This window comes from Ornithodoros turicata, chromosome 1 (genome assembly GCF_037126465.1).
Source record: "Ornithodoros turicata isolate Travis chromosome 1, ASM3712646v1, whole genome shotgun sequence".
Lineage (NCBI taxonomy): Eukaryota > Metazoa > Arthropoda > Arachnida > Ixodida > Argasidae > Ornithodoros > Ornithodoros turicata.
The window spans coordinates 41,239,376-41,254,314 of record NC_088201.1 but is presented as its reverse complement, the minus strand read 5'-3'; the positions used below and the strand labels follow the sequence as shown (position 1 = coordinate 41,254,314).

Below are 14,939 nucleotides of genomic sequence, written 5' to 3'. Positions count from 1 at the left end.
GAGGTATGAAGTGCCAATGCGTTGTCCTTGGAGCGCGACGATGCTTTCGGTACCTTGTGAAACGTTAAGAATACCACTGGCAGCAGATGGCGGTAGTTTGATGGGTTAAGCGCCAAGCATATAGTGTGGTTGCAAACTGATGTGCGCGCACTGTCGTCGTTGACGACGGGATGTACCACAACGACCAATGCAATGTCCGAGGAAAGGATCTATCCACGTGACTATGCGGGAGATACTTGTGCAGACCTGAAACCCTGAAACTAGTTGGCGAGGTCCAGGTGGACCTGACGAAAATGAGCCCCATGTGGTGGGAACGCCATTAACGGTGCTACAGTGGAGCTCAGATTGCTGACATAGGAGATATTTCCGTGTCCGACAACTAACCAGTGTCAAAATCCAAGCTAGATGTAAGCCCTGATGTGACCAGTCATTGCCTGTGCGAATAACCCCGAGTGCGATAGGTCGCAGAGAGGTTGAAAGGCTTAATGCGGAATACGAGGCTAAACTTAGCCTCGAGCGTACGTAAACCGTTGAGACAAGTCACGGACGAGGGATGTCTTTGTGGCTGGCAGTTGCATGAATGGAAGCGACGTCGACGGTGCGCGTAGTCCTCGAAAGTCGGGATCGTGCTCTCGAGCTTCTCTAAAGGGAAAGTTCGCTCCCTCTTCTCGCTGAAATAAATATGTCTGACAGGAGCATTTGACTCCACGACTCCAAATAACTCTCTCCGTAGGCTCTTTAGCTCGAAATCTTTCCCATGGCTACTGGGGCTAAATGCGTGTGATTGAAGGGACTACTTACGATACGTGAAGTCGAGTAGCGAGCAGGCTTTCATTGGTCCAGATGGCGCTGTCTCTATTGTGTTCTTGTCTTTCGACATTGTGACGTATACACTTGTGACGCGCGGGCGTGGGAATCGCTCTGCAGATATACTACGCTCACATTTCTTGCGTGAAAATGTTATGTAGTTAGTCGGATATTCTTCGCAATCAAAAACGCCTTTCTTGCTGCGTTAACACGAAAAGAGTTCGGCTCCGTACGAGTCGCCTTTCGAGCGCTTTAGCTTGCATGCACGACGTGTTTCCAATGAACTAAACTATTCGTAAATCTCGGACAAGGTAATGTTGACGTAGGGCACCGCTTTGCATTTCTGTTCACTTGCGCGCGCACACACAAAAGTAAGTGTGTGTGTCGGGGGAAGCAGGGGAAGACAACAAATTAGAGAAACGATGAAAGCTTTGTTTCTACTCACCGTCTCTACTTTTTCCGGCCGATTAGATAATAGGCTCCATGTCTGCAAGAAAAAGAAAATTGTTACCGTCACGTCACGTAATAAGGCAACACAATTGCACAAATTTCGTCATGCTATATTCCTTCTCTCTCTCCTCCCTTGCTCGTATGCATATGTTGCTTGCTCGTATAGTCATGGTGTCGTTTATCTACATCATACTTTATTGCAGTGCATTATAAGCCAAAAGGCACGTCACGCATACCTTCAGCCATATCTAATCTCCTGAGACGTCTGCTTTGATGGTCTGACAAGCTGCTGACCAAGAGACAATGAAATACAGAATTATAAGTAATGCGAGTAACGACTTAGGAAGCCAAGTGTATTCTGCGAATTAGTTGAAACAAACAAACACATTTAACTGAATCTTATTTCTGTGGGCGAACATGAAGGGAGGAAAAGTATATGCAGGCCAGCTGGTGGACAAACGCCATAATCTGGGAACAACGGACAGGACGAACACACGACTCGTGTCGTGTGTGTCGTATGTGTAGCCCGAGACGCGTGTCCGTCCTGTTCCTATACTTGTGCACAGACTCAGGCTTTTCACATTATGAAATTAATGAGTCTGCTTCAGAAGTCAAGTCCTCTAAACTTTTTGTCCCTCCTCCCATTCACGAAAGTGATACATAAACTATTATTATTATTAAGTTATGGAGACGCCTTCGTGTTGTGCGGGGCAATCTCGCCCGTTCTCCCTCCCCCAGCGCCTTGAGCAGCTCCAAGAGTGGGTTTGATTGTGCTCTGAGTTGAAAGAAAAATGACATAGGGCACAAATGGACGACTTGCACAAACCCCGGCAGGCAGCGCGCGGTGCACTGTGGGAGTTACGTTCTCCCGAGTTCAAAGCTGTCCGCGCTTATCTTCGGCGAGCCCTCTATGTTATTCCTATTTTACTCCGTGTTAACGCCGTGAAGCAACTGTGGCTATGAGCTGCGTACAGACGTGGACACATGGAGAGAGGACAGCAGGAAGGAGTGGGAGACAGGGGGGTTAGTATGCGTCCTGGGCCGACTTCAGGGGAACTGTGCCGACATTCGTCTGGAAAGTCTGCAGGAAAACCCCAGACAGCACAACCGGTGCGGGGATTCGAACCCGCGTCACCTCCCTGTCTCGGCGTGGAAAGCGGCTACTCTAACCACTATGCCACGGGTGCTGGACTGCTGGTATATGTTGTTCCCTGTGCGGTAGCGCAGCAGTATGAGATTTCTTTTCACGTTGGTTGCGCTCAAGCGAATCGCAGTTCTGTTCTAATTTACCGCAAATAAATCTGACCGCGACTTTGAAACGTTAACGAGAAAAAGCGACATTCGAACATGATAAGTTTGCAGCTCGTGCAATTTTTCGGGCCATTTGCTTCATGCGGCCTGAATGTAACCTTTTAGTCCCACTCTCTGTCTTAACCACATGCACCACATGCATGGGTAATTTCACTGCTTCCTCTGGAACACCTTTAACAGACATTTGCCGCATTCCGTCCCCTTCAGTTCGCTGCGTCGCTTATGGCGGCATGTAGTGTTGCGCGTACCTACGCCAGCTGCTGCATTGTTTGCCGCACACACGGCGCAAGCTCGCGGATTGGTCGGTTGGCTCACGTGACATAGCAGGCATGCCGTCACTTCCACCACACTTTCATGCATCGCACCAGTATGGGATAGTATGGGAGCGTGGTCTCCTTATAGGTTTCTAGCCTCCTCCATGGTTAAGAACGCACGTTCTTCACTACTTCCAACGTTGTGAACCGCTCGCGTAAACTACGAGCGTGGTTCAGTAAGTAACCTTAAATACTGTAGAAGTTGTTTTTTCCGCGTGGAAAATATTTTCGCGTTTTCGAGCAGAGCTGCTTTGAGGATTGATTCGCGAGAACTTAAATTCGCGGCACAGGTTTCCGGGAGTGCTTTGCTCCTGCATATCGTGCCGCCGTCAATACTCGGGCATATTTCGGCACGTACTAAGACATCCGTTGTTCACGTGGATTGCGGCATTCTAGGTCTATTCCTTTCTTCTCCTCACAGAGATGGGAGGAAAGGCCCTGTCAAATGGCCTTTAGGGACCCTGTAGGAGGCCATAGTACTGGCCGTGTGCAAGTTAGTCAGTTTATTTTAGCGGTTCTTATTAATTATCACTCGGGACACTGACCATTTCGGTTGAGATGTGGTACTATCATTCAAGCTGGTTTTGATTATGCGGGGAAAGGCATGTTCTGGCTTCGTGGTATAGTGGTATATGGCATGTATAGTGCAAAGCGTTTATAGGAGTAACAAAAGCATGATGAATTTTCATTTCTTTTCATCTTGCCTGATGGGATAAAACAATCTTCTGCGCTTGCTTAAACTGCCTACGCTACATGGAGTAGAAAGGGTCAGGTAGTCGCGGTATAGCGTCGAACGCCGAACGATTTTCGCCCTCATATGGCCAGAGTTATTCGCGGGAACTTAAATTCGCGATTTTGGAGGTGTGCGCGAAAAACGCGAAAAATAATTCCGCGCGAAAGAAACCACTTCTACAGTAATTTATTGACGAACAATTAAAGCGAATATACTGAGAAACAACGTATGTATCATTTTTCTGCGTAGTCCCCTGCTTTTCAATGCAGCTACGCCATCGTTTGGGAAGCGCCTGTATTTCAGCAGGGAAGAAGTTTTTGGGTCGGGTGCATAGCCACTCATGCACTGCGTGCTTGACGTCGTCATCGGAACCAAATCTTCCGGCAGCCATGATCAGCAGCGCAAAATATGTAATAGTCGGACGACACGAAGCCAGGCGGATATGGCGGATGTGGAAGAAACTCAAATAGAAGATCACGGATGCCTGAAGTAGTCATACGGGAGACGTACATGCGACCGGGCGTTGTCACGTTTGAGCAGTACACTCCTTGCGAGCAGTGCACGACGTTTTGTTCTGACGGCGGGCAGTATGCTTGGTTGTGCACTGCTGGACCCCTAGGCATTCAATGTTCAACAATTGTACCCTGATGATCCCCCCCCCCCTCATGTAGAGCCTCCGTAGAACCCCTCCAGAAATTCTGGCTACGCCACTGTGTCAATGGGTTTCACACCTTCACTCACAAGGAAACGGATGGGGGGGGATAGAAGAAGAAAAAAGGTAAGGAGGAAAGGTCAGACAGGCCGAGGCCGACTTGCTGTTCCCAAAAGAAAAAAAAGAAGCAAAAAAGGAACAGAAAAAGTGGCGGGGGACGATGGGGTGGCTCAAAGGCTGCTGAGCAGCCCAGTGTCCTTCAGGTAGCGCAGGAGGGCTCGGGTGACTGCCCACTGTCTGGAGTGCCGGACAGGTCCCAGCAGCGTCGCCAGGGGAAGTTCCTTGTGGCCTAGGGAAGTGAGACTTGAGGCGAGAACGGCTCAAGGGCCGGCGTACCCCTTGCAGTGCAACAAAAGATGACATATGTCGGCGACTGCAGCACTGCAGGGACACATCGCGGACGTCCGTCTATTCATGTTAGAGAGGAGCAGCGGGGTCAGGGCAACATCGAGGCGTAGGCGATGGAGGATCGACTCTTCCTGTCGCGACAGCCGCTGGGAGAGGGTGAGTTCCATCCTCGGGTCGATGGAGTGGAAGGAACGTGTTTGCCGCTACAGCGTTTGAGCTAAACGCGAGGGTGCTGCGAGACGTCTGGCGGCGGGTCTGTATCAGGCAGGCCGATGGAAACGGATGATTGACCGTTGCTCCTCCCTGGTACAAACTTGAGGCGGGACAGTCATTGTTAATCAACTGTTGCGTGCTTGCACGCGCCACGCGGAGGTCGCAAAACACAACATACAGAGTGGAAGACCTGCACTACCATCCGCAGCAAGAATATTAAGTATGAGATGGAGTTCGGATATTAATTAAAATTTTAAGGTTGCGTATTAAACCACCCTCGTAAATCTGTTAAGTGTACTACTATTTCAGAGCAATGTGAAGTCTTCCTACCGAGTACTGACACAAGTAAACCTTCCTAGTTTGTCTTAGTTAGCACTATACTGAACTTTTTGCAGTTAGATTACGTGTACGGTGCCTTGTCGCACTCTTTTACCGTTAAAATTTTCAGCGAGGTGAAATTTCATCTGACAACAGCAATAATAATAATAATAATAATTGATAGTAGATTTACGCTTAAAGTGAGTCCACCCACATTTGTGTGGCTCTGACAACAGCAAGATCACAGTGCATGACCGGGATCTAGCAACTTTCGCGTGGACGCGGGACTCACGCTTAAAAAAAAAAAAAGAGAAACAAAACTGCAGGAGCGCTAGAGACACTCTGTTTGCTTGGAAAGTCAGCTCTGCAAATACGCACGCTTTGGTGTCAGCAAATAAACCGCTCTCTTGGCAGTTATTTGCTCGTACTCCCTTAGGTAGGACAGGTCCTGGGATGTCTCCCGGTGGGGATTGAGGGTGACAGTTCCCACAAGATCCAGGGCGATACAAGAATATGACATGCGCGGCAAATACTTCAAACTCTAATTACACATCGCCAGTACTGCGTGACGCTTTATGCCTTGCATGAAGAGTAACAACAACAATAAATGATGAAAAAGTGATGATGACATGGGGGCAGACTTGTGCCCGTACTCGAAAAAAGTACTAATTGATTACCGTTACCGTAACTTCCACGGAAAAAGTAATTGATTACCGTTACCAATTACTCGACTCCAAATGTAATTGAGTAACGAGTAGAAAAGTAACGCGTTACTCCGGTCGTTCTTCTTCTTCTTTTAACTGGATGTTTGCTGGAGCTATGTGGTGACTTCATATGACACCTGCAGCTCCATTTCTTGTAGGTGGTATAGGTGATATCCACAGAAAAGTCTTTAGCATGTGTCACTCTTGAGTGAATGACACGTGACACTTTTGCTTTGGGTCTCATGTTTTTGAGTTCAGGTTTAGAAGCGGTCTGCGATGCCGCTTTCTTTAAGAGAAACGAAGAGGGCTTTCTCCGCTTTCTTTTGCAATTTTGAGCATGGCCATTTACCTAGCAGCTTACAAAAACTGAAGGGGCGCGAGTCGAGCTTGCTTAGGACAACTTCCAGCCTTTCTCGGTGCTGTTTGAAGGCGGGGCATTGGATGATCACGTGGAGCGTATCCAGGGTTGTTAAGTAACTTAGTAAAAGTATCTGAGTACGTGTACTTAGCCGTTTTTTGTGTATCTTGAGGAAATATTACATACATTTTCAAACACGACCTATGCTGATTTCTAGGGATGATACCATTTAGTTCCGATGTGGGATAGGTGGTCGGACAGTCTGAGATTTCTTTTCCGCTGGTGTACCGATCGTTGTGCTGTCCGTTGTCGGATATATGATTTGGCGCCAGCTTTTGTGAAAGGAATTCCACTGAGGGTTCTCTTGGCGAGCGCTTCTCTAGCTGTTTCATCCGCAGCCTCGTTCCCTTGGATTCCACAGTGGGAAGGAACCCACTGAAAGACAACACTGTGTCCTGCTTGGTTGATGTCGGTGACAGTAGTAATAATTTTGTATACGAGGTATGTGTCACTCCCTAGACTGATCATGTGGAGGGACAAGGAGTCGCTGCAGATGATCCATTCTTTTGGTGTAGATTTTCTGATATGGCACAGGGCTCTGAAGATCCCACGCAATTCGGCCATAGTCGATGATGTGTCATGGGAGAGCCGGTATCCTTTCCTGACGTCTTCGACAACAAAAGCACTCGCAGATTTTCCCTGGGAGCAGGAACCATCCGTATATATCATTGTCTTGGCTGGAAACTTTTCTTCTAGATGTGTCAGGGCCGATGTTCGGAGCACTGATGAGTTTGTGTCAGCCTTCTTATTGATGCATGGAATGGTCATGTGTACTCTAGGCTCGTGCAAGAGCCAAGGAGGTCGGTCTTGCTTCGTGGTGTGTATCCTTTTCTTTGGGAGACTTCTCAGTAGTTGCTTTAGGGTCCGTGCTGCGCTGCTCTTGTGCCTACTTGCCACTTTTTTGATGAGCTCGTGATCGGAGTGCCGTGTGATGAGTCGAACAAGATGTCTTTCTAGCTCTTGGCTCCTAAGTACGACCGCAGGAGGCTCCCGTGCTTCTGCGAGAACAAGAGACGTTCTGGTTGTTTTTGGCACTCCAAGGCAAATCCTAAGACTCCTTCCTAGGATTGCATCCAGTTGTCTTTCCTGATGAGCAGTGATATTTTGTAGGTGTGGAATGTTATGTGCCAGTGATTGGCGTACCAGTGCCTGATGAAAATTCATGATCATGCTCGTGTTGCCCCACCTTACACCGGCCATAATCTTCATAATGCTGATATAGGTTTTGGTCTTCTGCTGAAGTTTTCGAATCTCTTGTGTCCACGACAGGTTTCTGTGTAGGACGATTCCTAAGAACCTGTGGCTGGATGTTCTCTTGATTGCTTCACCCCTTACTGTTAAGCTGAAGTCCTTGAGTTTTTTCCTGGTGACGGCTATGAACACAGTTTTTTCCGGGGAAAGGTCCATATAGCGCTCTCTTCGAAGAATGTTGTGATGGATTCCATGGCATATTCCAAAGTGTCCTTGATTCGGCTGGCATGTCGTCCGCTGGCCCAGATACACACATTGTCCGCGTACAAAGTGATCTTCACACCTTGGGGGAGTAGGGGTATCAGTCCAGCCATGACAATATTGAAAAGGGTTGGGCTAAGTACCCCCCCTTGTGGTACTCCTTGGTTAACTGGCACTGAGTTGGTTTTTCCGTCTGCTGTTATCATTTCCATTGTCCTATCTGTGAGGTAGTCAGAGATCCTCTGGTAAGTTCGTCCGCCGACGCCAGCATGCAGCAAACCCTGACGAAGGTGAGGGTGGCTCACCGTGTCAAAGGCCTGCCTTAAATCCAGGAAGACAGCCACCGTCATGTATGACAGGGCTGTACAGTGCTCAATATCAGAGATGAGGTCTATTACACAGTCAGTCGAGGAGCATTCACGCAAATTATACCCGTCTTTGTGTGCCTCAGAAAAAAAAAAAGGTTCAACAGCGGAACAGCTGAAATAACACGAAGAACAAACACGCGTAGGCCAAGTAGATCTGTATGCTACTGTATTTATCCCCCAGAAAGACGTTGACCCGATTGTGGAAGAACATTGCCTGGAACTTCGCCATGACTCACTAAACCTCCAAAGCTTCAGGTACCACCACACTGGTGTAGGAAGAGATTAGGGAGAGAGACCCTGAAATTCCAGAACGTTATTACAATGACGGTCCAAAAAAGGCTGACCGCACGAGGGGCTTAACTTGGGGCAGAACATCTAAAAGATAAGTTAATCTCTGCGGGAAAAGTAATCAATTACTGAGTAACCGATTACTCAGAAAAGTAATTGATTACTCCAAAAATTACGTTGACAGTAAAGTAATTGATTGCTCGAAAAATTACTCAAAAAGTAATTGATTACAAGTAACGCAATTACTAGTAACGCGTTACGCACAAGTCTGCATGGTGGTGTTTCCCCATGGTAGCCACAGTACCCTACCCGACTTCAAAGAGGTTAATATGAGAGGATGAATTAATGGTGAGCGCCAAAGGGGGCGAAGACAGATCGGAGTTCTGTTTAGAGCACAGAAATTCTCATGTACTTGTTGTTTGTTTGTAAGGAATAATGGGTACCGCCTTTATAGCATGTTCAAATGAAATGCCCTTGAATGGTGCGTGTGCACAGTGTATTTCCCCGTAACTTCCGAACAACAACGGATTTATATTTGAAAGCCGAGATTTCAAGTCTTGCAAGAATTGTTAACTTCACAAGTACTAGGAGTACTATAATTTCGAGCGCATATAGGGTGTTACTGGCAGGTGCTGCGTATGCCTGCGCAAGTAACCGTTTTCCACAACGAACCCATACTCTCAGTACGTTGTACTGCTCACGCTATAATATAAACGGGCCATAAGATGAGAGAAGTCTTAGTGGATCGTACGCTATCGCCTTTGCGCACGTAAGGAATAGCGTTGGTGGTTATGCGCACGCGCAAAACATAAAGAGAACTTCGCGCACTGCGCAGAACCACTACGCTATCCCCTACGTACGCAAAGGCGATAGCGTACGATACACTAAAACTCCCTAATATCCTAAGTGGGCGTATCTCGCGAAACGGCGCTTACTAGACATCTGTTGGGCGCGAAACGTGCCTTTCGGTTCTCCATATACACGCCCATCTGATAAAACGCTTCTCATGTGCCGTGACTGCGATCTATCTCGTACGTAACGTGCTTGTGACTGCGCTCAGCTGAGACTGCTGAACCACCCGGGTGGCTGACCTCTTGTTACGCATTGAAAAATTATTGATAAAAGTGACTCCGCGTTTCAGCTACAGGTAGAGTTTGGGGCAAATACAGGGTGTCCCAGAAAACATGTCGTTAAATTATAATAAACACCACGCACCCTAGAATCACGCGGTCAATGGCATTTGTGCTTACTAGGTTTTTGCCACCTCCTGATGTTAATGTAATCTAACGTAAGCTTCTGCATGTCAGTTTTTACGAACTGAACTCGGAAACTTGCCAAGTAAAGGTCGCTTTTTTACCCGACCAGTGTGAAACGCGTGCCGAATTTACTCAAGTACATGATAATTGACACGGATATTGAGGAACTATCCCATCGGAAAAAAAAATAGATGAACAATTTGCGTTTCGGAGCGCCCACAACCTTGCGCTCGACCACTTTTTGTGCGCCCTTGCTCTCAGTCCGACAAAAGGAGATTGCTAAACTCAGCCCACATAGGGAGTGTAGAAAAAGGTAAAACAGGCACGGCTTATCGCATCCGGCTTCCGCTTGGTCATGCCTTCCCTCTCCCCATTTCAAGAACTCTTACTTGTCTACTATCCCTGTGTGAGCCAGGTTTAGCAACCTTCTTTCGTCGGACCGAGAGCGAGGGCGCGCAAAAAGTTGTCGAACGCTAGGCTGTGGGAGGCTCCGAAACGCATGATGTTCGGCTATTTTTTCCGATGGGATAGCTCCTTAATATCCCTGTCAGTTATCACGTACATGAGTAAATTCGGCACGCGCTTCACACTGGTCGGGTGAAAAAACGGTAAATTTCCGAGTTTAGTTCGTAAAAACTGACATAATAAAACTTAAGTTAGATGACATTCACATCAGGAGGTGGCAAACACCCAATAGGAACAAATCCCGTTGACCGCGGTTTTTTATTATAATATAACGACACGTTTTCTGAGCGGCGCGGGAAGGTCATGGGGATTGCTGATAAATTGGGAATTGCGGTTTGGTGGTCATGGTACTGGACGGACGATGCCATTACCTGCACATTTCATCACGTTGTCCTTGCTTCTTCCTATTATTATTGTGAGCTTTCGATCCAGAGGTTTTTCTGGTTGTAGGTAACATTTCCTTGAGTAGGAGGGGAAGATACGAAGGGACGAACTCAACTTCTGGTGTAGAGTGCGGACGTGTTGAAACACGTGTTGAACGGGGGGGATATGTGTTTATTCCAAGAAAAAAGAAACTTAGAACAGACAACTCTATTTAGGCGGAACTGAATGATGCGCTGGCTCTCTTCTTGAGACTGACTGAGGCGCACCACCCTTACGGCCCTTTCCCGTGAACATCGATTATTTCGTAGATCCAAAAGCATGACGTGCGAATTGCAAGTTCGACGTATTGTGTGCATAGCATTCACTCCACGACGAAATATTGGATTTTGAAGTACCGCATTCAAAATCACTACGGAGGAAATCCATGGCTTGAAGTGGTAATATTAAAGGCAGGTAGTGGCAGGTAGATCCTCTGTCGACCTCGGTGTCCGCTGAAGATGCGTGGGAATATCTGCTCATACTATAGACACGGGCTCTCAATATTGAGACACCGTGCTATAGCGGAGACAATGATTTCCATTTGTTTTATTTTCGTCAGTTCATTGAGACCGCTGAGGGAATCTGAATAGGCCAACAACAACAGTTATATTCTGACGATCAAGTGGGGAGGCCAACATGAAGTTTCTGCAACGTAAAATGAATGGCGTTATCTATTGAGAATATTCGGAACATATTGACGTGTGCCGCCGTTCTCCGTTCTGTTGTTAGGACCACCTGCGTCGTAGAAAATACGTTCGTGCAACACACATTCTGCCATGATTGTTTGGGAAGAATTCTTATCCTCACACCACATCTTATCCGCCCGCTAGACATAGCAAACATAAAGGTGCTTCTTTGGTAAAATGTAATCAAGAAGGCTTTCTGATAATTCGTAAACGCAACGGTAACCGAAAGAACATAAATTATGACCAGCCTGTGCTGTTCGTTTCTTTGTTCTATCCTCTTGTCTTCTCCCCAAACTCAGGAGTGTATACCCACCCACTGCACACGTCATATGCACACAAGCTCCCGTGGGCAATCCTTTTTCACCATGTGCTGGAGTTGAGCCTCCTTCCATGGGTGAGGGAAGGTAAGGGAAACATGACTTAACTCATGAAGACGTTCTATACTGTAACCTTGCTGTTTATATTGTGCGTTTTTGATTGTATACTGTTCTATCTAAATTCTACACAATAATGAATACAGCTGCATTGTGGCTTGGCGTATCATACCGACTTCGAATACGAGTTTAATTGTATTATTTTAATTCGATTTGTTTCAAAAAGGTCAGCGACCGCCAGCATTAGCTTGGATTGTGATGTTAATAACCAGAAGAGCACTCTCGGATTGAGGCTTGCTGTACCACTCACAATGAGCCATAGGTCGGCGCAATCATGATCGCAATGCCTTATCAAAGCCTGATGATTGCGATCATGAGTGCGATCACGAAGCACTGGCAAGGCTGCCGCGATCATGATCGCGCCGACCTATGCAATGAGCACATCCGTGTGTTATGTACACTCGATGCGAAGGAATGTGCTCTGGCAACGGCGTTTTCGCACGCTCATCGTAAAAATCGTTGAAAGAATAGTGAGTTTTAGTATATACCGTTGATAAAGTCATCGTCTCTATCGGAACCAATCGCACTCGTGAGTGACTCAGAATCTATCCACTGATTGGTTCCGGTTGATACGGTGAAACGCTAGCCACCGTTATCAATGGTCTGCTAAAACTCTCTAATAAGATGCAGCGATACAGCGCCGTTGATCATCTCCTATAATTCGCACAGGCAAAGCTTGAACTCGAGTCTGCTTAAAGAAAAGAATGTTTCCTATGAAAATTACGTGTTGGAGTGAAGTGAATCACGTTCGCAGATATTACGCGGAAAACAATCTATGCACTCTGTTGGTTTTAGGCACATACGTGTTTGTAGTATGCTTCCGACAGACAAGAGAAACCTTCCGTTAGTTCATCTGATAAAAGATATCACTGCGTCGGCTGCTCTTGTCTCTGTTCGCCGTGATTACCGCGCAATGCTGACTCTGCTATCTCGTGGGGATGGCTGATAAGTACGCATGCTCAGTGCTGCGACTCCTGGCATGTGCCTGTGAACAACGGAGCGGGACAGGTAATGCCAGAGGAGGCAAATGACATTGAAATGTACTGGACTGATTTTGTTCGAACCATTGCGCCTTCTTCACGCAGTTTCAGTTGGTGTGGTACGAACGCTAGGATGGTGAAGCAAATGGGAGTTTATAGTGACCATCACCGTCCTAGGTGTGAGGTGTAATGGTTTGAGTGGTGTTGTGTGACTTTATGCGCGCATGACTCGAATTCGGTGTGCGGTGTTGAAAAAAACTGAGAGAAGCCGTAACGTCATTAGAGTTTTGACTACCGGACAAAATTACCTCAGTGGGTTTATGAACAACAGCGAACATCGTGGTGGTGAGTACAGGAGTTAGGTTTTGGTCATAGTCGTCGCGTGAAGTAAAATCCCGAATTACTGTCACAACACTTGGCGTTCCTGTCGCCACCTTTTCCACAGATGAGCACCGCGCTTCGTGCACAACTTTCTACCTGTGCTAGTCATAGTAATTACAGTTTCTATTCGATATTCAAGGTCGAGAACAGCTTGCGTGCTTTAGGTACTTTCATCCAACATGAGCATACTATTTTGCATGTTTTAACTAAATGAGACCCCGCACGTCTTATGCGCCATGGAGGGGTACGCGCGTATAATAATCTCGACTTGTAAAGCGCTTCCGTTGTCCTCCCTCCAAGCATCATTTCGTTCCGTCGTTTTGTGTTTTCCCATGGGGTCTACGATGGTCTCAGCAAATGACGCGGGAAGGGAACATATAGCAGAATGGCTGAAACACACGTCGCATTAGCCGCCATGTAGCCGTCGTGGATATAAATGGACGCACTTTTTTGGGGGCATATCTAATCAGCGAAGGCGGTTTGTTCTCCAGATCTCACAGATGTCCTCGTGAGCACATACCCCTTGGCTTCTGCTGACGCCTCAGCTGCTGAACGTAGCGGGACAGCATTAGCCAACTGTGCCTCGTCTTCTCCACCTTCCACTCTTCCGTATCTCTCTAGGGGGTGCCCACTGAAGTTGTAATTGGTTTATCCAATCCACTCCAGAAGCGCCCTATATTTCAGTTGCTAGGGTAACCAGTGATTGGGTACACAGACTGTTGCACTTCAGAAAATCGAGTACGATTACGTCATAAGGAATAGAATTATTGCATTCGTGGACTCTCAGTTAGGTGTAGTTGGAATGCACTATAGCGAGGGAATACGAGTATGGCATTCAATAAATTCTAAGCCTGGGCGCATGATGAAATACAGTGACGGTATTGCGCTGTGTACGTAGTGCCTTATCGTACCACGTCATAAATACGAATCACAGAGCAGTTTGCTCTCATTCGATTTCGTGTTGTACTACGCTGAACTTCGCAATGTCGCCATGTCCCAGGCGAAAACCAGCATCAGCCATCGTGCAGTGATTGGATTTCTGACTGAGGAATGAACGAAACCGTTCAGTATTCATGAGCCAATGAAAAATTACAGGACGGTTACGATTGTGTAACGCGAATTGCAGCGGTAGCTGTTGTGCGTGGATGTTGACATGACACTGATATATGCACTACTACTTTAGAGTGACGAGTACTGCCTTGTGATCTGTGAAGTGAGTGGTGATGTGTAGAGCTGGAATTAGCGGGACAAAAATATTACTAAAATCGGGACAAAAGCAGGACAGGAAACGCTGAAAATCGCGACATTTTCCGGGACAACGTATCCATCTCTGAGTATGTCAAAACTGCTTTTATTTACGATGAAAGATGGAAGTCACTGAGGTTAGCCAGCTGGTAGGACTCGAACCGACATCTTCTGGATTACCGGTCCAGCGCTCTACCAATTGAGATGACGCACCCCAGATGACGCGCCCTTGGAAGTCGCTGGGGAGGCGTGTTAGCTTAGCGCAATTGGTAGAGTTCTGGACCGGGTAATCCAGAAGATGTGGGTTGGAGTGCTACAGCTGGCTAACCTTTTCAGTGACTTCCATCTTTCATCGTTAATTTCTTAGGCAATTTGAGGCTTTGTATGCATTTGTCCTTTCTATGTTGTTCCAGCCTCAGAACATCAGTTCTCTCATGCTTTTATTTGCTTGAGATTATTTTCACTTGTTTTGCATCACCGAAACCGACAGCCAACAGACAAAAGAAGACAGAAAGACACGGAGAATAAGAAGAGAGAAGACACGGGGGATTTTGTGATACAACCAATACAACCAAAGCGATTTCCCGATACCTTCCCGTAAACAGCTGCCGCTGTAAAGTGTGTATGTGCACC

The 14,939-nt window shown here is 47.0% G+C and overlaps 3 protein-coding genes across 3 annotated transcripts in view; 1 reads left to right on the top strand and 2 right to left on the bottom strand.

Annotated features, from left to right (window-relative positions):
* Positions 1-14,939, bottom strand: part of LOC135378075 (sodium-dependent neutral amino acid transporter B(0)AT3-like) — a 75,221-nt gene that overhangs the window by 30,106 nt on the left and 30,176 nt on the right. Inside the window, exon 2 of the mRNA XM_064610924.1 lies at positions 1,253-1,294. The gene's annotated coding sequence lies outside the window, so the exon portion shown is untranslated. The remainder of the gene's footprint in view (positions 1-1,252; positions 1,295-14,939) is intronic.
* Positions 6,482-7,735, bottom strand: LOC135387331 (uncharacterized). Its single transcript, XM_064616591.1, has one exon. The coding sequence runs from the start codon at positions 7,733-7,735 to the stop codon at positions 6,482-6,484; it is 1,254 nt and encodes a 417-aa protein (XP_064472661.1).
* The window catches only part of LOC135378076 (hepatocyte nuclear factor 4-gamma-like), a 161,718-nt gene continuing 159,542 nt past the window's right edge, over positions 12,764-14,939 (top strand). Inside the window, exon 1 of the mRNA XM_064610928.1 lies at positions 12,764-13,025. Within this exon, the coding sequence (XP_064466998.1) occupies positions 12,905-13,025 (121 nt within the window). The 5' untranslated portion in view covers positions 12,764-12,904. The remainder of the gene's footprint in view (positions 13,026-14,939) is intronic.

Excerpts from the sequence above, each read along its gene's own strand:
- LOC135387331 (XM_064616591.1), bottom strand. The coding sequence starts at position 7,735 with ATGGACCTTTCCCCGGAAAAAACTGTGTTCATAGCCGTCACCAGGAAA.